At 39.5% G+C, this 25,548-nt stretch overlaps 1 protein-coding gene across 1 annotated transcript; it reads left to right on the plus strand.

Moving 5' to 3' along the window:
* Positions 1-7,920: 7,920 nt before the first annotated feature.
* LOC137279040 (adenosine receptor A2b-like) lies at positions 7,921-19,532 on the plus strand. The gene is made up of 2 exons (XM_067811524.1): positions 7,921-8,668; positions 19,300-19,532. The coding sequence occupies exons 1-2, from the start codon at positions 7,921-7,923 to the stop codon at positions 19,530-19,532; spliced, it is 981 nt and encodes a 326-aa protein (XP_067667625.1).
* Positions 19,533-25,548: the final 6,016 nt, after the last annotated feature.

Raw genomic sequence — 25,548 nt, forward strand, 5'->3', positions numbered from 1 at the left:
AGACTACTTTCCTCACATGTACGTCCGGTGTGAAATGGAAAGTTTATCACGATACTATTTACAGTATTTCTGAACGATCTTGAATGTAATCTACAAAATGACAGCTTTGACGAAGTCGAATTACATCCTGGTGATTTTAACAGCCGATTAGAAAGTATGGTAAATCTATTTCTTTTCTCATATGCCGACACCATCACAAGGGATAAATATTTTAATGTCAAAACTATTAAGGATCTTTTTACTGATGTTAGTTATCATTTAATAAATGGGATTTTTTTTTAAAATTTTGATTCATTAGCTGAATTATGTTTACCATATGCTGTAGATAGATGTATTTTAACGACTGGTAGTAGAAATCGGCAACTGGTATTGTCAGTGGCTGTATCCTCAAAGGGGGTTAAAGCATCGTAAAATTATTGTCCTCCTGAGAGGATACGTAAGTCCCAAAACTTTCACAGTTTAACTTTTTCTTACCCGATTTCAAACGTAGCATTTTTGTTCTTTTGAAACTTTGGCTAAACGTTCCTACAATCGCCAGCGGCTGAGGGGATGATGGAAATCCAACTAGGGTCCATGCAGGTGGCAAAGGTACCTTAAGTCCCCATGGTCCTTAGTATAGTGATCTACCTTCAGTTGTTGGCGATCTATAGCCCGTGTTTTACATTGTATTGTCCTCTATAGTTAGACTGTTTTAGAATTCATTACTGGTTTTAATTATCTGTCTGTAATAATCCAGTTGTTTTAGTGTCCTTCGTTGACATTTTTACCATTCACTATTATGTATGATATTTATTATTCTCGTCATGATATGGCTGAGATATTGCCGATGTGACGTTAAATATTAACTCACTCACTCACTTATATGCCGACATTGTACTGCTCGCATCAGAACCAGGTGATTTACAACCTATGTTAGATTGCCTTGATAAATAATATGAACCATGCATCATAATGGTGTAAGAGAATCACAAATTTAATAAAAATATCTAGAGAAGATATTTAACCCGAACATAAACCGTCACCAAACTGTTCATTCTTTGTTTTTTTCTAGTAACGTTTGTCTTAACGTAGGGGACGCAAGCGTCCTCGTGCTTTAATTATAATAGTTCAGGGCGAAAGTGTGCTTTATTACACTATACATGGTGGTAGAACGAACTGTATTTCTTAAATACTAGTTAGATCAGGTTTCGAACTTGTATTTGCACTATAGTCTCCCTTCAATTTAATATCCATTTTTGCTGCAAGCCCTAATTGCCCTGGGAATAGATGTCTTTTGACTTAACCAACCTTGAGTTCATCACTGGCAAATCGACTTTCAGGCAAGTGAGACTTCAAATTTCGGAACCCGTTAAAATCACTGGGTGTCAAGTCATCACTGTACTCTTAGATTCTGCTTGCACTGGTGCCCTGTAGTATGAGGGCATGAACTACAGCACTGTACTCAATTTCAGAATTCTCCACGATATCAGCACCGTATCCCTTTTCCAGTTTTAATGCAATATTAATATTGTTTGTTGAACCCTTTACAGGTATGATTACACAATGCCATTTAGAAAGTGGTCAGATGTAACATATGTTATGTTTGGGATTACACTTTCTTAGTAAAGTACAAATTCTGGTACGTTTCATAGTTGAGTCCCATTGTGTGCTGGCGATTAGGTACCTGACTCTGAGGGTGCTGGTTCGAATTCCGGATGGGTCTCAACTCAAAACAGTACTAGAATTAACACTTTACTAAGAAACTGCAATCCCAAATATAACATATGTTTCACAGGTATCTGTGAAATATCAATGTATACAATACTACTGGTTGTATAGCTATTTCACAACGTTTTGAGTTATCAAAGCTTTTTGACCTTTCCTCGTAGTAATCCAATATACAGACCTTCATTAACATTAACATCTAACCGGGTTAGAATGGGTGGTCAACAGCCCGCTGCTTGTTGTACAAGCAGCTCAGCAGTCTTTCAGATTTTGCGGCTATTCTATATCTCACCTCTAGGTGTAATCCTGGTGTTGCGGCATGGGTTCAGGGTCGGATGCAGCACACATGGAAGGTCACATGCAACCGAAAAATCAAAACACAATTATCACTAATTCATGACATGTAATATACATTGCTGCTTGTGAAAAAACAAATAAACAAAATTATAAGAGTACAATCAAGATTCAAAAGTGCATTATATTTTACTTGGGCTTGCTTACTTCCCTCAAAACGAAGCCCTCGGGAGACCGAACCCAGTCATAGCGGATGGGTCTGCACTCAAGTGTAACGACGGCTTCCGATTGGGTGGTTCATTTGCTGATGCGCTGAGGGCTCATTGTGTGTACAGAAAGATGATCTGTTTGATGGGCATTTTAGAAGTATGGCCAGTCACAAGAAAGTAAGATTCTTTATGGAAGTAACAACTTCTTTTATTGTACTTGATGCGTCGTTTCAGTGTGGATTCATATACCGTTGTCAAACAAAATCGTATACACTAGAAGAAGTCGTTATCCATGAAGAATGTGTATTGATATGTTGCTTTGGTTTTTGTAAATACATGTACTCTCAATTTGCGTTCGATCCAATCAAAAATCATCTCAACAGAGATGGTGAACTACTGCGTGGCTGGAAACTGTCATTCGTCCAAGTACGAAGCAGGACTTGAAACTGACAAGAGTTTGCACCAGTTTCCGTCAGACCCAGTGGTCAAAAAAAATGGATACAGCTTATTTGCAACCCATAGACATAAAAACATGTCATGTGTACAAGTATCACGCCTGCCTAATTACATAATGTTGCAGAGACAGGACTCGGGTGCACGAGTAATAAATCAATTTATTTTGTTTATGGCGTGCAGCCTGACAGGTGTTAAGTTCAAATGTGGTCAATGATTGAAGCTGTATATTGCATATTGTCTTCAGCAGACAGGCAGGCAGACATATAGGTGTCAATAAACCAGACATTGAGTTTTCTGTGACAGAAGCTGCTTACTACAATCGACAAGTTTGTTTCATCGCGTTTTTTCAACTTTATAGATTGAATTGGGATTTTTGATGATTTGTTTGGGTAAGTGCATACCGAAAAGTATCAGAATCTGCAAAGTTGTGTTTTACGTTGCATGTGATCTTTAATCAACTTTCAGAGAAGGTGAGGAATGCGCAACCCCGCGTGCGAGGGAGCACGCACGCACACAGCACCACACACACCCCTCTCCCTCTTGATCCGCCTGTTGCAGTTTCCACTGCAAGATATTCCTTCCTGATCATCGATGGCGTGTGAGGAGAAGAGATTTTGAAACCAGGCATTCAATCATCGCAGATTAACTCACGTTCTTGTTCTTCAATGTTCTTACTTTCTCGTTTGCTGTCTTCAAGAGCACACACGGCGTGAGAGGTTAAATATGTGTAGCAGGGCGTGGAGTCATCCCACAGATGACATCCTTACACTGTGAGCTTGCTGACGGGGTTAACCTCTTTGGTCATGTGGACAAGGTGTCCGACTTCGGATCAGAAGGTCCGTCGTCCGAATCCCAACACGGGACTCGGAAAGTTTGCGGCTGCCACATTGGCGCCTAGCGTGGGGTTGAGCACGTTGGTATCAAATTTGAACAAAATAAGCCTCAGTACCCAACTATGCGGTCCGGGACGTGCCTTCTGTCGACGAGGGAGTACCAATGTAGCGGCCGCAAAAATTCCCGTGCTGGGATTTGAACGACGGACCTTCTACACGTGTCACTTGCCTAAATGGTGGTTCATTTTCAGTGGAATATGTACGAAGGCAGCAATTTGTCACTCTGGTGGACCTGCAGCAGTTTGTATGCACATACGTTGATGTCCCGGTACCAAGGCACAGAATATATGTCATCAGAAGAAATTTCATTTGAGTTAAAATAAGAAGCAATGTACAAAGAGACAAGATTCAAGCCTTCGAAAAAAACAAATATTTATCTGTTCACCTGTCAAATGACAGCTCTTCCAAAATCAATTTAATTCCGTTATTTACGTTCAAACGTTCGGCCATGGTGAAGGAAATGTTATCCTTGCAGTGGGGCTAACTGCAGAACTGAATCAACAAATGACATGACGTATGCCAACTGTAACCGTGAAATTTTACCATTATAGAAAATCATCTCCAGTACACAGGAGAAGACATCACAACATTATGTCCAAGCTCTCAAAATATTTTAGATTTTGAAACTGAAGCGTCAACGCCCGAGCAAACTACAGGTCGCGTCATCTTCTCCAGCACTCGAGTGTGAAATTAAAATCCTGAACACAATGATCAAACTGAAATAAAATATATTCTTTCATGTTTCGACGCAAGGAAATCAGTTAAGTCACTACATCCGTTAGATAATTATTCTACCCGTGAATGACCGCGGTAGAATAGGCCTTCAGCAACCAATGCTTGCCATAAAAGGCGACTATGCTTATCGTAAGAGGCGACTAACGGGATCGGGTGGTCTGGTTCGCTGACTTGGTTGACACGTATCATCGGTTGCTAGTTGCGCAGATCGATGCCCATGTTGTTGATCACTGGATTGTCTGGTCCGGACTCGATTGTTTACAGACCGCAGCCATATAGCTGGAATTTTGCTGAGTGCAGCATAAAACTAAACTCACTCACTCAGTCACTCATTCGCTGCAGTTTCTGTTACTGAATCTTCAACATCTTCAACATCAGTTTCAACAGAATATGATGGGTAGACAACACGCAGTGCATGCTAAATGAAGTCACGTCTCCTATCTCATACTGTTTTAGGTTTCAACTACCGAACCAACAACAGATCGCGTCTCAAACGTTCAGTGGAAGACAAAGGCTATTCAGTATGAAAAATTGGAAGAGACGTTTTCTGTGACCATGAGTAAACCTCTTAGAGACTATTTCAAAAAAGGTTCATGCATATCTTATGACGGCGATGATTTAGTGACTGATAAAAATGGCATTGCAAACAACAAGCCAAGCATTCAACCCGACAATTAAGAGATCAAGGTTATTACATCCCTAAGGTCTTCCATCATCTAATCAGGGTAAATCAAGAATAACGCTTCCCTACCCTTTGTCCATCTGGCTTTATCATTATCTGTAATCACAACAAGCGTCAGTAATGTTAACATACTGAGGCCCGTTTCACAAAACTCCCGTAAGCCTAAGATCTCGTAACTTTTCTCGTAGCATTTGCACCTCCTATGTTACAGTATGCCAGGTACAAGAGGTACGAGAAAAGTTACGAGATCTTAGGCTTGCGAGAGTTTTGTGAAACTGGCCCCTGTACATCAACGTCTTGCATGAAACTCGGCTATGAAAACGGCTTCGACTGCATAAACTCAAATATCCTTCATATATGTATAATTATGTATATTCACAATATCCATTCCTCTTCATTTCTTCTCTTGTTCTAGATGTCACTGAAAGCTTTCTCCGTCAGTTTAAACACATCACAAACAACAGAGGGAAAGACATTTTTTGCATCTAACAATGGTGGGCACTATCTTTCCGACACACATACTTTCCTTGACCAAACTCAAGACACAGCACGTAGGTTGAAAATATTCACTATCAGCTCGCGAAAAATTTGCCTGAATCACGTCTCGATATCCTTCTAGTTCTGTGATCTGATATGGACTTTGGCCACTTATTATAGCCCCTGTAGAGGGGGATCATGCAGATCTACTTTCGAACCAGTATTCCTAACTAGCGGGTTATGGAAAGCCATAGAACGACTGGTAAAGAATAGATTAATTTTGTATTTGTAAACCAGTAACCTATATTACACATATTCAATATGACTTCCGAAAAAATCGAAGTGTTATTGATCATTTAGTACCATTAGTACCCATTGTCAAAACACTATACCAAAACAACACATAGTATCATTTTTGTTTGATCCCCAGAAAGTGCGCAATGCCAAACGAAAACACGCCATGTTTAAGGATGCACATAATTTGGATTGGGAGGTCGTTTGCCTTGATATCATTTGATATCGTTGATATCATAGTTGTAGCAGCCATGTTGCAGACAGTTCGATTCAGTTCAACATTACAGTGAAGCTCAGGGTGTTTTGACATGTTAGCATTACATACAAAGTATTTAAAAGGAGTTGACCGAATCAGTATGTGAATAACTGTTCGTGAATGACGATTGTCATCCTTGTCAGAGTTTGACCACCCGATCCTGTCATTCGCCTTATACGACAAGCATGGATTGCTGAACGCCAAACCCGTGAAGATCCGGGCCTTCAGTCGCCCATGCTTGTCGTAAGAGGGAGTAACGGCAATCGGCTGTCAGGATCGCTGACTTGGTTGACACATGTCATCGGTTACCAACTGCGCAGATCGATGCTCATGTTGTTGATCACTGGATTGTCTGGTCCAAACTCGACTATTTACAGACCGCCACCATAGCTGGAATACTGAATGCAGCGTAAAACTAAACTCACTAACGCTCAGAAGACCCATTCTAGTTTGGATCTTCACGGGTTTTGCAGCAAGTAGAAATATTGTCCCAATGAGCTGTTATAATCCAGTTGTTACACCCTCGTTTTTTATGAGCTGGGCCTTCTTTCGCCAACCACTAAGGTGATCGAAAGTCACTATGGTAACCTTGGTGCAATGTCAAAAATTGAGAGTTAAGGTTAACAGTGGTAAAGGCTGCTTCGTGAAAGGACCCCGTGGTGGCATCTGTTTCCAGTCAGTTTCACTATCGCGGAAAGATTGTCCATTCGTCGGTTCACACATCCCCATTTGTTGAATGGGTGCGTTATGCCTCACTGTCAGAGAAATTTATCTTATCCTCTATACCAATGTATCTGCATGAATTAGTGTGGCGGTTTGTCACAAGCGTCAACCTTCACCCCTCTCTTATTCTCATTATTATTGCGTTCTGTATGACCCTTGAAGAACCTGCACTAGACTGACCCGTTGTTCTTATAGGAAACTGAGTGGTATATATTCATACATGATTGAGAGTCCAACACATTAGTTAGGGATCATTGCACAAAGCAGTTGCTGAGGTGGAGACGTGATGGAAATCTATATTAGGTTATCGACGGAAATCAATCTGTCCTAAGGAGACTCCTGGCAGCGTTTCATTCAAGCTCTCAGCCTCTTCAGCCCCTATAATGAAGTACTTAAGTCTCCATATTAACATGCGCGTTAAACACGCCCGTGTATATTCTTTAACAGATGCTAGTCCTCATGGTAATGTTCTTCTTGAAAGGCATTTAGAAGTTGGACGAACATGAATACAAGAAGGAGCAAGAATTAGCTCTGAAACGTTGTATAAAGAATTGAAAGAAGTTGTTATCCAAGGAAAAAGCGTCCTTTATTAACATTCATATATTCACATATATGTATTCATGGCAAGGTTCCTTCTTCATAATATTCAAAACACTGTAGCAGCAAGTACTTAGTGAGTTAGTGAGTTAGTGAGTGAGTTGGGTTTGACGCAGCCCGCAACCTGATTCCGCATGAGGTCAAGGTGGGGCGGAACGACCAATGTGATGCGGATGTCTAACACAAACACCTGAATGTTGCTGAAACAAGAGATATAGGCCGAACCGGGATTTGAAAGAAAACCGTGTTCTCGTTGACAGAAGGGACGCAACTCTAGACGACTTGCGGCGCCTTGAACGATGGTGTCATCCTTTTGCCACGAATCTGTGATACGATAACAACGAAGTGGGTTCTGGTTTCAGGAACATCGCTAGAATTTTGCACATTGATAAAATGTCAATGATGGTGAGAGCAGCTAATTGTTTCCGGCAATCAGTCGATTTCATCCGTGTACACAAACTCACTATGCATTGAGGTCCCTTAATGGCTTCATTGATCAAAGGTTCCTTATGGTCGAGTGTAATAAAACCAGTGTATATTCTGCTAGTAGATATATACATTAAGGAGTTAGACTCAGTGTGTACTGGATGTCCATGCGTCATGGCGAACAACTCTGTAGCAGGTTCATCGCTAGTTCTATTTACAAGTTTGAATGGATACGAGGTAACTGCACCTCTACTTGCAATAAACGGCGTTATCTTACTCATTGGAATTCTTACCCTGATCTCGAACGCCTTTGTCCTGGATACCTTGGTGAGAAGGACGAGACTGGAGGCCACGGATCTGGTGATGTGCCATCTTGCCGTCACCGACATGCTGACAGGGGTCCTTGTCATTCACACAGTCGGATACAACTTGATCAACTTTCAGAACTTCACAGAATGTCTGGTTCGTCTTGGTTCTGTTCTCGCCTTCGTGTTTTGTTCTATCTATCATCTAACCCTCCTGACAGCGGACAGGTTCGTGAAGATTGTCTTCCCCTACCGTTACCAGGATGTCATCTCCAGGAAGTCCGTGTCTATCATGTCGGCTGTCATTTGGTTCTTAGCCGTCAACTTCGGTCTTCTACCTTCCTACGGCTGGAGGGGCACACCCAGATCCTCAGAATCTCCCTGTGTTTTTCTTCGGGTACTGATTGCAGGATACTTACAGTTGGGACTCTTTTTAATCTTCTTACCGCTTGTCGTAATTTGTATCCTCTACATGAAGATATTTCTGGTAGCCAGGAGACATTCCCGTGCAATCGCAGCAACAGACGTCTCGGGCAACAGTACCTCTGGGAGCATGAAGTTCACCAAAACAGTGGTCATCCTGATAGGAGCCTACATCATTTCGTTTTCACCTCTAGGTAAGACACAGGGTATTCAGTCAGGTTCACAGCCGCACTCATTTTTCATAACTGTTTGATGAAAAGCAAATTCCTCAAACAACACATGCTCTGAAGTATTATTGTAGTAGGCTCATAAGACATCCACTGTCTTCAATACACAACAACCGCAACATGTTTTCCTTGGAGCTCCCCTGACTGAAACGTCTATTAACTTTCAAATGTTCTGCTTGAGGGCGTTTTAACATCTCCTCAATAAGGAAAAAACACCGAACCAGTGAAACCAAAATTTCACAATGCTTAAACAATTATAAAACTTTAGTGACATAAAAGAAATAGACGATCGTGTTTATTTCATCATTCTTTCACTAATCTGCTACGTACACTTACCCAACAGACCCTCAACTTGCACACCCTTTTAACATTTCGGGAAAAGAGTCATCTTGTGTGTATACAGGTTAACGTTTCGCTTATTAGATCAACGCCGCTAATATCATGTCCTGGAATATATATTTTGTGATTACTAAACTACTCGATGGCTGTTCTAAGACATCAGTTTGTAGTTCATTTTGGTTGATGTTAACGATTTTGCAGCCACGTCGCCATAGATGGTATGCTTTAAGTATATTTTCATTTTAATATGGTCATAAGGATATTGTACCGTCGCTTAACTAATTCTTCGGTGCCCGCGATGGGAATTGAAGTGCTGGAAAATTATTGTCTCCGGGAGAGCGATTCGTACGATCATTCTTTCAAAGAATGCTATTCCTACTACAGGTTTAATATTTGCACCTTTTTATTGTTGGAAAAAACTTATAGAGGGAAAGTGTAATAACAATTGTAAGAGCCATGGTGTGGTGGTCTAAGGTTTTTGGATGCTGGAATCTATAGTCCGATTACATACAGTTTTAATGAATAATTATTTAGTATTTTAAAGTTATTTCAAACAGAATCTGTGAGAATCTAATTGCTATACTGTCCGTCCATGACAACAATTTATACAAATACAGTTTGTCTAAATGTATGTCTTTCTGACGTCACGATAAATGACTGAAATAATATCTGTGACTCAAAATTGTAAGTCACTCACTTATCCTCATCATCGATGCTGTACACAAAATGTGTACACCCCCATTATATAAAATCTAGCACGGTATGCTGTACACAAAATGTGTACACCCCCAGTATACACAATCTAGCGCAGTGTGTTGTCACAAAATGTGTGCAACCCCAGTATATACAATCTAGCGCAGTATGCTGTACACAAAATGTGTGCAACCCCAGTATATACAATCTAGCGCAGTATGCTGTACACAAAATGTGTACAACCCCAGCATATACAATCTAGCGCAGTATGTAAAAACATAACGTAAAACATAAAGTGTGTAAAAATGCAACGCAATGTGTAGAAAATGTATTTGACGCAATATCTAAACACCTCACGCAAAATGTGAAAACAATTACGCAATTTGTAAAAGATCAGCGAAATTTGTTAAATCCAGCTTTTTGTTATTTATATCTCTTGGAGACAGTAATTCATTTTTCAGAAACTTTTCTTTATTACTTTTCAAAATAATTAAGGTATTTCTGTCAAAATTACCCTTATTTCTAATTTGGAATCTGACCTGTAATGCCATTAAGCGTCAAAGTAAAGTCTGTAACTGTATAAATATATACATGTATACAGATACTTGATATCATAATGTATATTCCATTTAGTGTGTTTATATAATTGGCCATGTGAACTGTATTCATTATGTCCTATTCAAGGGAGGTTCATCGTATGGGCTTTTTTATCCCACACATGTGGCGCAAAGTTGGGGACAAAAACATACCGTTCGTCCGTCCGTATATCTGTCCACACAGACAAATGGTTTGCGATATATCTCAAGAAGTGGTTTAGCAATTTTTCATATTTGGTACGTTAACCAAGGTTTCGACTTGAAATTCTGCAGGCATCACTCTTCTTTCCACCTTTTTCCTTTTCTTGTAATTGTTTTTGTTGAGATATCAGTTTGTTCACATCTGTCCTAACCGTCGGTCAAATTGCCCCACCAACTGACATCAAAGGGCCAAAGATATATTGCCCTCTACACAAAATCCCTGATTCTGTCAGTGTTCGAAGGCTTCTTCTACTGTATGGAAAGGACAGTGGACTGGCAGAAAGTTCGTTAAAGATTGAATTTGATAAATGCCCGGCTTAAGGTTGAATACCTGGTATTTAGTGAAGGACATAGCATGGGAGGGAAACATGATAGAATTCGTTTTTATATTTGTTCCACTTTATGTTCATCTCAACGTACGATAAGGAAGAACAGAGGTACAAGCAGACATAATAGTTACTTAGGTAGATTATAATATCATTTATCACTTGGCAAGGATCAGAACAGCCATAGTATGTTATTAGTTTATTCTCACTTTAGTATGTTATAAGTGTGTGTGTGTGTGTGTGTGTATGTGCGCGCGTGTGTGTGTGCGTGCGTGCGTGCGTGTGTGTGTGTGCGCGCGTGTGTGTGTGTGTTTAAATGTCCAGAGACGTTGTTTTGATTGAAGTTACATTGTTTTATATAATGTGACAAGGAACACCCACATTATTTCATTATTTTATTCTCCTTTCTAGTATTTTTGAACAGATGTCCTTATTCATACCGTTATATCCTTAAAACTTTATTTATAAAATATACACACCTGAATATCTTCTTTCATATTCTCAGTTGGAATATTTGAAGTTGTTTGGGGAATCACCTGCAAACCTTATGCAATTAAATTGCACTTGGATCATGCATTAAATTGCTGAGAAGCATGTGCAAATATGATGCACAGATGCGTTTTTTGTTTAAGATTTTATGAAAAATTCTCCAAATTTTATCAATGATTGAACTCAGGACAACAGTCTTTTCAACGGTACGAATTTGTTTTACAATACATCAGTTCCTTTATAAACAGTACCTTTAAACACTATGGATATTTTGCAAAAGATAGTCTAGAACGTAAGTGGCTATATATAGAGGGGTGAGTATAAACTTTTCATGGGAAGTATATGTTCACCGACTACGGTATTAGTATATTTTCATTCATAGTGAGCAGGTTAAAATGTAATAAATACACGTAATATAAAGTTGATTTTCTCAGAAACATTTTGATATCTTGGCTTTTGTAAAGAAAGTACATTTTTGCAAAATTTGTGAAAAAATAGATTTCGATTGCCTAAAATTGAGTTAACATACTGCATTAATGTTTTACATATTAGGCAAAAATATTATGTTTTACATTTGGATTAAAGCGTTGTGCCTTTTGCGTTAAAAACATTTTACATACATTTGTATAGCGCTATGTTTCACGTTTTGTGTCAGGGAAAGCCGTAAATATCGCCAGCAATAAATGTAATTAGCTATAATATAATGGGAATATATCGGAACGAATCATCAAGGAACTGGGAAAGATGCAGGCACTGATAAAGTTCGCTTTCTCAGTGATCAGATGAAAAAGGTCATATGCTTTTTTATAACATTAGTCCTTACCTATTACATATTCTAATATCCAAACAATAACATCAAAACTGTTAATCATTTTTAAATGATGAGATATCAGAACTGCACAGTTATGATTGTACACGTGCCATAGCTTGACTTAATACAACAAACGGATGTCGTATAGACATTTCATTTCATATCATTTGTAATTTGAATTCATTTAGACATGTGGATTTATCTCGAGGTTAAATTTCGGTTTATGTTTTCGGCAATGTTTTCATTATAATTTGTAGCAATATACATGTGCCAACATTTGCTACCAAGCAAGAAGATGCAGCTATATTTACACCGGTTTATGTACCATACACAACTGGGAATATCTGTAATTTCCTTCCTTTTTAAAACATGAGTGTCAGAATTGTGTGAGACATACATAAATAATTAATACAGCAATACTTAAGTCATAAATAACAGAATTAAGGGTAGGGGGGAGGTGTAATTTTAAAAAATAAATGAAATGTACACTGCAGTTTAGTTTGTGTAACGAATGTAACTTTTGTAAGATTATCCTATGATCGATTTCTGTTCAATATATTATACATGTTTTATGGTCAACAATGTCCTTTATATTCTTAAACGTCGTTTCAGAGGCAATTCTTGTTCCTTTTTCATCCACGTGATGAAGAAGCAAGAGTTCGCTCTGATGAAGGAGCAAGCTTATCTCATTTACGTCATATAAAGCATAAAAGAAGTTGGTATCCATGAAATATGTCATGCATTCGTGTTTTTCCAAATTCGAAACGCCTTTCAAGAACTTCGATTTATATCGTCAGAATAGAGTTCTATTTATTCAGAGTATGAAATCAGAGAGAAGAGTAAATGTTGACACAAAAGTCACATTTAAATCCGTTGTTTTTCGCACGTTGTTTCTTCTTCAATGGTTAGTACAAGCATGGATGCATAACAATTATAGGTCCTACGTAAAGGCCAGTCAAACGATGCGCTTATGCAAATGTACGCATATTTTCGATTGTACTTCACTATAGATCATGTTAGTATGAAAACTATTTGTTAGATTAGAATACCGCATTGGTTGAGGATTTGTGTGAAAGATTACAAAACTGAAAACATAGTGAATTCGTATCCTTTAATGAATGGATGTAACCTGCATCTGAGGATTCACTCGTTCTGACGTGGGATATGCCCTGAGCAAATCTTCACTTCATTGTTTTAACTGAACACTGAACACATGGTGCTATTCTATACTTCAGTACAACAGGGTGAAGCTTTAGCATTGCTCCGTCTTTGAGTGAGTAACTTCATCTTTACGCCGCCTTTAGCAATATCACTAGGGGAACACCAGAATCGGGCTTGTGCATCTAACCCGGGTCCTCGGCTTCACGATCGAATGCTCTGAAAATTTCAAATAACATTTAAACCTGCTACTATTTTTAATCGCCGTGAATATTTTGTTTAAATCTATGGCTAGATCATCTAAAATTGCTGAAAGCTGAAGAGATGATGTAAATCCAGCTAGATCCACGCAGGACGCAAATTTACTGTATGTCCCCACGGTCCCTCGTATGGTGATCTATCTTCAGATTTATATGTGTATATTGTATTGGTCTCATTCAAAACATCCTTTTATGACAACATCTTATAATTAGTTTTGTTTTAATATTTGTAATACACTGGTAATGTTACTGTTCTTTGTCAACAGGCTTTTCTTTCCTAATTTTGTTGTTCTACAATACAATAATTAGTTGTTAAATATTAACTCAATCACGTTTTGAAAACTAGGCTACCCTATATACTATACTAAACTGAACTAAATATATTCGACTAAATTAACATTTGTTGAATTCAGTCACCCGCAGTATTTCATTTTTGCATGCTTATGAAGCTAGATGTGTGTCATACAACAATACAGATGACGAAGGATGGAATTGCGGAGTCATTTTAATTTAGTGGTGAAATAATGCCAACGCAAAATACTCACAGATCAAACTAATGGAACAGAAAAAGTCAAAAACGAATGTGAACTCCTGGAACTGTCGTGACTGCACTTCGTCTCCTGAACGACAGGACAACCCGTTGAAACACCCACCGGAAGTCGTCTGCCCAGGATTTTGCAAGGTGGAATCGTTTGCTGTTGCTCCCGTCCTTCCAACGTCTGTAATATCTGTTTGGATCGGACTTTAGTCCGGGGAACGGGATGCACAGTCCATGAACTAAACACCGTCTTGACGCGTCAGAACTACTGTAATGGGCGTCATGTTGGCGTATTACAATGTCTGTTATTCACCGTGCAGCTTTCATAAATGACGGAAGGATTGTTTAAAGAAATACGATGACTGTAATGGTGCAACTGCAAATATATCAGCTGAAAGCTGACAACGACATTAGTATCTATGTCGAAACGTCGCATTCACTGAATAAAAGAAGTTGTTTATTCATAAATCATAGTCACTGTTCTTCAGCTGAAAGCTGGTTTGGTATTTAAGTAATCCCCTTAATTATAGACGCTATCAAGTTGGAATATTGCTAAGCGCGGAGTTACACAGCAAACAAACTAATCCATAATCCTTAGCCTGGTGAGACTGATGACAGTTCTGAATTTGATAAAGAAATTAGAGACTTCATTGAAAACCTTGCCGTCGTTAAATGTGACCAGAAATTGTGATGATGTAATTTGGTGATGAGATTACTGGCGACGAAAACAGAACTTCGGTGAAAAGAATATGGAGAACGCAGATCCTGGCAGATGGGGATATCCCACCAGAATCGTGCCAATTATCATTGTCTTTGTACAAGCGCGGGTTTTGTGTGTTTTCTACGCAAAGCTTAAAACTTCACATTTTCCAGAATTGTGGCATTCGGTATTTAATGTGCCCGTGTACAAGACAGGGAATACGACCCAAATAACTGGCTGGGTTTTGCTCTTCTTGATTTTTAAGTATTCATGTTTATTAAAAAGACGTGTCATAATCTAATCTCGATGCAGGAATATATATTGAATCACAGGTTGGATTTAGAAATGCTTATGTAGCACAACATATCACATATCTATTTTTGACTGAATAATACATAAGCATATAACGATGAAACGCGACGGAATATATTGCATTTTTGTCGACTTTAACAACGCATTCGACGTAGTATATAGACATAAGTTTACTTTTGCTTTTCTTAATATTGGCCTACACGGCAAGGTAAGCACTCTTCTATATAACATGTTTGATAATGTATAATCAGCTGTTAGATGTAGTATGCACGCTATGACCAAGGCTTGTAACGGGAGTTCTACAAGGATGTATCTTACCGCTGATTCTATTTGATGAACTTGTTAGTTGCACTGTAAATAGTGATTACTGTGGGGGATATATTGACGATGCTGTAAACGCACTGTATTATTCGATTTGACGATAATGTTGCTATACTGCGTGATATTGTTATAGGCATGTTGCAACACAGACATAATGCAGAAAAATGGAGTCTCTGAAGGGCAAGTAGAAGTGACATACATAAAGACAAGAATTTTTTTATGAATGCCAACTTCTTTATTGTGAAGGAATCACGACGTTTCGAAGTGTGTTCTTACTTCTTCATTGGGCGAATGTATGAACAGACAGTTATATGCATACATGATGAAACAACAACAGTATAACAAAGGAAACCAGTGGCTAATGGAGGGCTAAGATTAGTAAGAAAAAGAAATGGAAGACAGCGGGGTAGGGTATAACTAGCACTGACTGAGTGGATGAAGAATAGGATGGACAAAGGGATGCCAGCTAGTGTTAACAAGGTGATAAGAAACAAATGGAAGTGGGCCTGACAGTAGTATGTACAATGTCACACAGACCAGCAGTGATGCTAAATTAACCTTATATTAATAAGTTCCAAGCGCTAGGCAGAAAAAATTACTTTCCGTCTTCAAAATCAGTGGCAAATTATCGAAACATTCTTTTGAAGATATATATTCATACATTATGTACAGTGCATACAAACCGAGGAGGCTGTTATTTAAGCTTATGAATAAATCTTACCCGATCTCGAGCTTAAGATATTATATGGTAAAATCCACCAAATACTGTTTTCTGGTTAAAAAATATCGGTAACAATTTATCACCATAATATGGAAAATGCTAGTTTTGGTCATCACTCATCTGCAAATGCTGATTTGATTGTGGAAGGTATCCTCTACGTGTTAATCATGTAGCAAGGGTTACATCATATCTACTGAATAGGTCTTTTTAGGCAAACAGATGTACGATATTGAACACGCTGTCCTGATAAACTGAAACTTTTATATGACACATTGTTGAAGTTTGAACTATTTTATGCCCAGATCATCCTAGTGGCCATATGTTGTAGTTTAAGTGTGTAAGTACATTTTCTACATTTATCTCCTGGGACATTGCTGAGTGCAACGTCAGACAAAAACCAACCAAACATTCATGCTCAGAATTGTTCCCAAAAGTTCTAACTTATGTTCACCTTCCAATGTCCATCACTCAAATAAGATGTGATATACCTAATTTTATGTTTCGACCCCACAGAAAATCACAAGATAATGATATTTCTATTGCCATGTGTCCATTAAACATGGCAGAGGTTGAATACAGTGTGTTGCTTGAACATCCACCATATAATGCGGAACGAACTAAACATATACCTGTTTATACTAAATTAACCCAAATCATATGTGTTCTAATTACCAAACAGGAATATCATTTTAACTTTTTTTTCCGTATTATGGAGTGAGTAAGTTAATATTTAACGTCACATCGGCAATATTTCAGCCATATCGGGGGACGGAGACAAAACACTGAAATGAAATATATGTGTGTTATAAAAACCTGTCGACAAAGGACAGTAAAACAACTACAGTATCACAATTTGAATTAAAACTAGCATGGAAAGTTAAAACTAATATCAATATTTAGACAATACAATATAAAACAGGCTATAGATCGCCAACAACAGAAGATAGATCACCATACTAGGGACCATGAGGACTTACAGTACCTTTGCTACCTGCATGGACCCTAGTTGGATTTACACCATCCATATTATGGAAGAAAGTGATGATGTATAGACTAATGTTGAGAATTGGATAGAATTTCACAATTGATGATCGGTTCATTACAATCGATCAATCATCGAAAATAATTGATTAACGTCATTATCAAGCCATCAGTGGAAAAGTAACCTTGGCCACCAGACAATAGTTGTCTATTGTATCAATAGGGCTATACAAGTGGTGGCCCGATTAACTGAAATAATCAAACATTGGTCGTAATGACTAAACAATCATGCAGTTGATCATGTTTACTCATAATCAAACACAACATGTTCCTAACGTCCTAGTCATCCTTAAACTTTGAAATTTGCAAATGCTGTTTATGCAAATTGCAAGCAAATAAAAGAAATACATGTTTTTCTTCATTTTTCTGCATTAAAAACATAACCAGGAGAATTTGATTATGACGCTTACCAATTAATTTCGATGATTGGTCGGTTGAAATGAACTAATCATGAATTGTGAGATTCTAACCTATTCCCAACACTATATTCCCTTGATAACATATTATACGTGATGCCAGAAGCCTTGTGCGATTGTGCCCTTGATCCTGACTGAGTTTAGTTTTATGTCGCCTTTAGCAATATGTCTGCAATATCATGGCAGTTAGACATGGCAGTTAGACCCGCCGCGGCTTGACAATATAATATATAAAACATCATACACCATTTCACTTATACACCAACAATGCGGGACACTGCATCTCCATATTCAACTGGAGTGCTTCAACCTTGCAGCAGATTGTCCTTTTCAAAATTCAGGATGCTGACGAGATGACGTTATGTGGCTCTTTGGGGTCTCAACCTTCCACCACCACCCAACTGAAGGATCATGGCCTCGCTGCAGCAGTATTCCTTCTTGATCATATTAATGAACTTGAAAATATTGGGATGGCAGGGTCCCAACGTCTTGAGCTTGGAATGCCACCCCTCAAGATGATTCGTAGTCCCGAATCCCTCTGTGTCAAAGTGATTCCAGATCCCACGACCATCTTTCTCTACCCACTGTGTTGTCACATAGGCTGCAAATTTACTTATGCATTGACTATTAATGTCCACATTTTCCAAAGCATTCACCCAAACATCATCAATGTCTCCAAGTGTTACAAGAGGAAGAGCAGCTGCTCTTCTCACAAACAGACACACACTGTCATCAGATTTCCGCATAGCTTCTACTCCAGCAATCTTGGCATTCTTAGCCAAAGCTTGCCGGAAATGAAGCATGCAACCTGCTGTGGTCTGCGCTGCAGTCTCAAAATCTGTGACCATTATCTCGGAGCAAGTGGAATGTTGTTCTCGGCAGCCTTGTCTTTAAGGGTCTTGAAGAAATGTTTGTAAGTGGACATCTTCTTGTCGGGAAACAGGGCGTAGACCAATGGCAGCATTTTCTCATCTACAACAGCATGAATGGAGCATAGCTGTTTGAAGATGTCTGGGCACATAGCCCAGGTTCCATCTCCAAAGTAGATATCAGCAGCAGATAGATGATGCAAGTTCTCAACTGCACAGAAAATAAGTAGTCTGTCATCTTGGTGAAGAGGGAAGTTCTCCCCACCAATAAGGAACATAAAAGGATTATTTCTCACAATCATTATCGATAATGTCAGGATCAAGATTCTGAGTGAGTGAGTGAGTGAGTGTAGTTTTACGCCGCACTCAGCAATATTCCTGCTATATGGCAGCGGTTTGTAAATAATGGAGTCTGTACCGGACAATCCAGTGATCAACAACATGAGCATCGATCTGCTCATTTGGGAACCAATGACATGTGTCAACCAAGTCAACCGAGCCTGACCACCCGATCCCGTTAGTCGCCTCTTACGACAAGCATAGTCGCCTGCTATGATGGCAAGCATGGGTTGCTGAAGGCCTGTTCTATCCCCGGGACCTTCACGGGTCGTCAAGATTCTGTTAGTATATAAATTTAGTTATAGATGGCCGTCATTCTCGAGACTTTGCCCAGTTAACACAGGTATGAGAGGATCTTAATTGAGTTAATTAGAAAAATCACAACGTATTTAAGAGGAGTTGAGATGCGTCCGCAGATTGAGGCTAATGACAGGATGGTTGATCACATAATCATGTCGTCTGTTTCAGGTGGAATAATACTGGTGTACATGGCTGGTGGATTTTACGACGTGTCTGCTGAGGCCGTTGGGATCTACATCGTGTACGCCAGCGTCCTGACGTTCGCCAACTCCCTCGTAAACCCCATCATCTACGCCTTCAAGCTGCCGCCAGTCAGGAGGAGACTACTCCGCTTCTTTGGCAAGGGAGACAACTCTCCCGTCTCAACGACTAATGAAAGCCTCCAGACCACTGTTACGTAAACTGTAGGACATTTTAGGACTGCAAACTTTACAAAGGTATTGACCCATATTGGCATGAAGGGTAGCAGCCATACCGAGGCAGCATTAAAAGCTGCTTCAACAAACAGTCACACATTCTGATTGTAAGTCAGATATAAGTCAATGTGTTAATTAACGTTGTCAAACTGGGATTAACAAGCCACCACCAAATTACACGATATTCAAGTAACCACAAGTGATACCTATATGACTACCAACTATGGTTGATATGGTGTTGTTTTAAGACAGTGTCGTGTAGATCTCTGTCATTCTCGCTCTTCCCTTTCAAAGGGCGATTGTGCTCTCGTGTGTATTCCTTATCAATGTCGTTTTACCATCAAACACATAGAATCAGACCTCGTTATTCCGACACTCATAATGTGATACTGTTAAACACAGAGGATACTACATTCATGCTTAAGTTCGTAGTCACAAGAATTTTAAAGAAACTGGTGGTTTTGACTAAATATACTCATTGATATAATCAGCGTGTTTCCTTTGTCTGCCATTGACTGATAATTTGCACGATGTTTCATATCACACTTTTATGATTGTTCTCTATGTGCAATAAAGAATAGCTGGAAAATTGCTGATGCGGCTTTAGACAATACGTACCTCTTCATTATTGATATGTTGAAGTCATACTGAGTGAAAGTGAATGTTTTGTCGTTTATAACAAAATATATTTCAAAAGCGATATACATGTTGTCAACAAAGCACGGGTGGTCGAAATGGTTAAATGGGTACCTAATGGACTAGCGTGTAATCTCTGGATAAATAAACTTTTTAAAAGGTCAGGGATATTCCATTTTCCGATCATACCACTAGCCACTGAGAAAAAAGTATTCGTACAGAGGAATGGAACAAAATTGTCACATTTTCCCTTAATTTCTCCTCATCATCTGTTTCATTCTTCCCTTCATCATTTGCATTTTATCCTTCTTGTATATAGTATATCCCCTACTTTTTTAATGGTATATATAATTTTGATAGTAGCAAATGAACCCATGTACACTGAAAAGAAGCCCAAGTGAGATGAGAAGATCCGGGGGATAAAACAGGTGTTCAGAAACAAAAGCCACAAAAGTTTACTATGCTTGTCGTAAGAGCGGCTAACGGAATTGAGTGATAAGAATCGCTGATTTGGTTGACACGTGACACCGGTTCCCAATTGCGCAGGTCGATGCTCTTGCTGTTGATCACTAGATTGTCTGGTCCAGAATCGATTATTTACAGACAGCCACCATATAGCTGGAGCATTGTTTGGTGCGGCTTAAAATGGAACTCACTCACTCTTTTAAAGAGATCCAAGATCATTTGAAACAGGGTGACGCCTGTAAATACAGCGCTCTGGTTCAGATAGTTTCGACCTGGAAGTCAGGGGAGTGTTGACCACATTGCCACGATGAGGGTGGGTGTTATCATCCAGCAGGATCTTGAGATCTCTTTAGTGACACATGGTCTTCGTGAATGGCGTCACAATTTGGACCTCCGTCTCGTTCTGCGGGAAATGCCGGTGTACGTATTGTACACGAGTTTTGATAAAGTGTCATTAAGTTGGTAATGGCACTTAGCGAGACCATAGTACTTCCTGTGACCATTAACTTTTCCATACCTTTCCGAATGGTGTCATAGTTGCTAGATGACACACAGGAACCGATGATTCTTGCAGGAATAACAAATTCCGATGCACTCATCCACAAATTAACCAGATATTACGACTGTCAACAGCTGTGACAGCCACAAATGGTTGTACGCTTGGTCCCGTCTAGTATAGTCATATTTGGCGGTCGCGCAATGTTGAATCAGAACTGGTTCTTCCATATACACTTGTCACCGGAAATCTGGTACCGGAAGTAAGCTGGGCCCTGTATCGCATATGGCAAGTTGTCGCGCACAAAGGGAGCCCGCTTTGAACCAGCTTAGTACCGGAAGTAACGCCTCGGGGGACATACAAGCCCTGTAGCGTACGTTACAATGCAGAAAGCAAGAATGGCAGATGATATCATGTAGCAACCTTATTCTCCATGGTGGATGCTGTTGTGGGAGCAGGTGTTACCAAATGTCCTGTAAAAGCGGGGCTAGTTCGTGGAATCCAACCCGCCCAATGGAGGTACTATTATTTATTCTCATAGGATGCTTATATAGCGCACATAGCCATGCAGCTAGTACATGCTGAAGACGCTGGCATTGCTTCCCTCGATCACTGGATGTCAGTCTCAATGGAACATCGTATCATCAATATTCGAACTCCTCGGGGATCACAGCTGGGTAGACTGAAAGAATCTATACACATTGGCGACTCGAATGTTTTCACACTCGGTCACAGATCCCGACACGCTCGATCCCGAGACCTCAAGCTCGCTGGATCACTAGCATGGTGGCTTAGCTCGCCCACCATGTCCCATCGTGTTATCGTAACAATACTTGTTATCTCAGTACAGTGTACAATTAAACATCCCATATATAGTCTGGTTCATAATTATTGAGAATTTTTCTTCTTACTTTGAGCTATCCTAACAACTCAATTGATTCACTGATACTTAAAACTAGGTAATGGTTTAAGGGAGGTAACTCATCTTGGCCTATTGAGTATAGTACAATTAGAGTTACCTCCCCTGAATTTATAGCAGACGTCATTTTCCTCAGCACTGTCAACAATGTGTGCTGAAGATAAAAGAAGGTTGATTTTTGAGTTGTGTAATCAAGGAATTGATGATGTAAATACATTGGCAGAGAGAACAGGAACTCCTCTTTCAACTGTGTATAGGATTAGGCAGAATTTTAAAGAGGGAAAGGATTTTGGGCACCAGAAAGGAGCAGGGAGACCCAGAAAATTGGACTTCTCAGATCGCGTCCGGCTGGGAATTTTAGCGTCTAAAAAGCAAAGGGCAAGCATCTCCAACATCAGGTATGAAATGATAGAAAGGGGATCAACAGTTGTATCAAAATCTACAGTTAGAAGAAATTTGATTGATCTTGGATGGGAGAAAAAGACTGGAATTCCTTCTCCTCTCATGAAACAAGAACATAAAGACAGGCGTGTTGAGTGGTGTTTGGCACATGAAAACTTTGACTGGGAAAATGTGATTTTTACTGATGAAAGCTCAATATGGGTATATCCCAATAATGTGAAAATATGGACAAAGTCTGCGTCAGCACCGTTGTATCGACGATCTAAGTACAGCCCAAAGTTTCATGTATGGGGAGGGATATCCTTATTAGGAACGACCCCGCTGTGTGTGTTTGAGGGAAATCTGACAAGTCAACGCTACACTAACATATTAGATAATTTTCTCCTTCCAAGTGCACATGTGTTTTATGGAAATGACTGGATTTTGCAGCAAGATAATGATCCTAAACACACCGCAAAACATGCCAAGCAGTGGTTTCAGGAGAAAAATGAGACTGCATTACCATTTCCTGCATATAGTCCTGACTTAAATCCCATTGAGAACATTTGGGGGATGATGAAGGAATGTGTGAATCAAAAGGGGTTGACAAAAATTGAAGACATGAAGAGAGAAGTGGTCCGATACTGGGACAGCATAACTCACGAGACACTAACCTCTCTGATAGGAAGTATGCCTACCCGTCTTAGACTGTGCCGTGAAGCTCAAGGAGACTTGATAAAATATTAAATTGTTACCTACACAACATGAAAAGGTCAGTTCACTTTCACAATACATTCAATTTTATCTGATTTGTTCTCGTTTAATAATATGAAATGCTTTAGCTATTCTCAATAATTTTGAACCATACTGTAGGTCCTGTAGTAAGTGACTATATTTACACTAGTGAGGCTAAACTTTTGATGGGTAGTACAAATCCAGTTGCATCTACAGAGAACAACAAAATGTGTGTTAAATTTGACTGAAAAAGAAAACGCGACAATAACACAACATAAACGTGGCCATCCATAATTGTCTCAACATGTCAAGTGTGCATGCATTAACTTCAATAGGTAGGGTATAAAGGGCTAACGTTAGTGCGCCAATAACGCTGACGATTACATTGTTACCGGTGACGTCAAAATGCCGAAACCGATCCATGGACAACGCAACAATTTTATTGGACCAGGGTTACACATGATTATTCCTAAAAAACTTGGGTAAGCCCCAATACTATCTAAATATAAAGCTTTGCAACCTGTCGGGCTTACACGATTGGCCTGTTTGCAAACTAATTTTGCCAGAGAAAAATGGGTGTTAACAGGGCCACAATAAACAGCTTTGGCCAGCCACACACGAACTACGAGTGACGTGTGAGGTCAGGTCGACCCAGCCCAACACCGCTACAGCCCACATTCGGGATCGATTCAAGACGGCGAGCTCTAATGTCAAGCAGATCCAAGACTAAGTAGGATCTCAAGGCAAACTGTCAGAAACCGCCAGCTGGGTTCACAAATCATGTGGACAGGTTATGGTATGAAAGAAACTTAGCAGTGGATAAGCACATTTGTTTTGTATCTTAAAAGGTTAAGTAAATCTATGTCAACAGTTTGTTACGTCCGGTCAAAATTAAGCACTATTCAAATCCCGTTGATGAATGATTCTAAGACAGTCCTCTACATCAAACTGCATCGTTAGATGTTGATATGATTAACATCGTGACAATGAATCGTTTGTTTTTCCTTTGATAATTGTTCAGTCATCACTCACACAAACATATGTTAATTGGTTTCTGGAAGTTTACGTATGAGGTTAACTGACATAAACATACACAATGTTGAACATTATGGCGTCATTATTTTCGTTCTTATCAATGATTTCTTTTATTAATCGCATTCAGCAATATCCCAGCTACAAGACGTCGGTTTATAAGCAATGAGGACAGGACAACACGCATTCATTGGCTCATTGAACATCGATACACATTGTGTGATAGATAACATGCATCAATGAGGCTATCAAGTTTGGCTCCCCCAATTCCTACTGGGTCCCTATGTGACCAGGAATCAATATAGAAATACGGTATGCTGGGTTGACATCGGGTTGCCGAGTGAAAGGTTAATCTGTGCGTCAAATGTTCCAGTTCCAATGCGAATCCCCGTTAGTCGTCTCAATTGCTTTGGGACCAGACTGAGATTTACCGCTCGGGAACGCATGAGTGACAAGTTCTGCACCTTGCATCAGACACCAAAGGGCAACGATCAGCCCAAACCACGGCTCCACTCTATAAATGGAGACAGTGTGGTTGTTGTGTAATGACTTTATCAGAAATCCCGCTTGCAAAAGCTGTTGACACAAAATATAACTCGCTCATCCATGCCATTTGACCATGCCTGTAAACCGCAGTAAAACGTTTTAAAACTTAATTATGACTGTGGAGTTTCTATGTGCATGTGTGATTACGATGGACACACTGGAGAACCTCCTCTTTGTGTGGTCAGCTGAGGACACGCTAGTTTCCTTGCTAATTATGTTAAGGCATGCTGCCTGGATACACCAAACCCTGGAACCGAGTCCTGATCGGTAGGAATAGGAAGCATATAACTGAACCAACCACAGACATAGTGCAACTGTAGGTACACGAGTATTGAACCGTATCCGTTTGTCCTTAGTGTATCCAGAAAGGAAGTTATCGGGACGTATATTGAATTTGAGTCAAAGCGTTCCAGTTTTCTTTGCTGCCGCTAGCAGTTCCTCCTACAGGACACTGTTTTCATTCAGAAAGTTTTTTTCTCTCCACCCTCTCTCCCTCACCCTCTAGGTCTTAAATTGGAAGGTCATAATTTATAGGCCGATATGTGATATTTGAGTGAGATTTTAGTCATCTTCAACATCACTCACTCACCCAGCAGAATGATGGAAAGGATATGTCCATGGCATGGTGCATCTCTTCTAGAGTCCGTAGTTTCAAAGTGCGTGTGTTTATTTGTCACAAGATGTTTTGGACGAGGGACAGAATTTGTTTCAGATGTCTTTTAACACAGTGTTATAAAAGAAAGTTTAATCATATAGAATATCGTTGCTATGACGTCACATAATGTATTGGC

This window comes from Haliotis asinina, chromosome 3 (assembly GCF_037392515.1).
Source record: "Haliotis asinina isolate JCU_RB_2024 chromosome 3, JCU_Hal_asi_v2, whole genome shotgun sequence".
NCBI classification, from domain to species: domain Eukaryota; kingdom Metazoa; phylum Mollusca; class Gastropoda; order Lepetellida; family Haliotidae; genus Haliotis; species Haliotis asinina.

Bases quoted from the DNA above. Each gene is read 5' to 3' on its own strand.
- LOC137279040 (XM_067811524.1), top strand. From the start codon at position 7,921: ATGGCGAACAACTCTGTAGCAGGTTCATCGCTAGTTCTATTTACAAGT. The intron at 8,669-19,299 runs GTAAGACACAGG...CGTCTGTTTCAG, and splicing joins CATTTCGTTTTCACCTCTAG to GTGGAATAATACTGGTGTAC.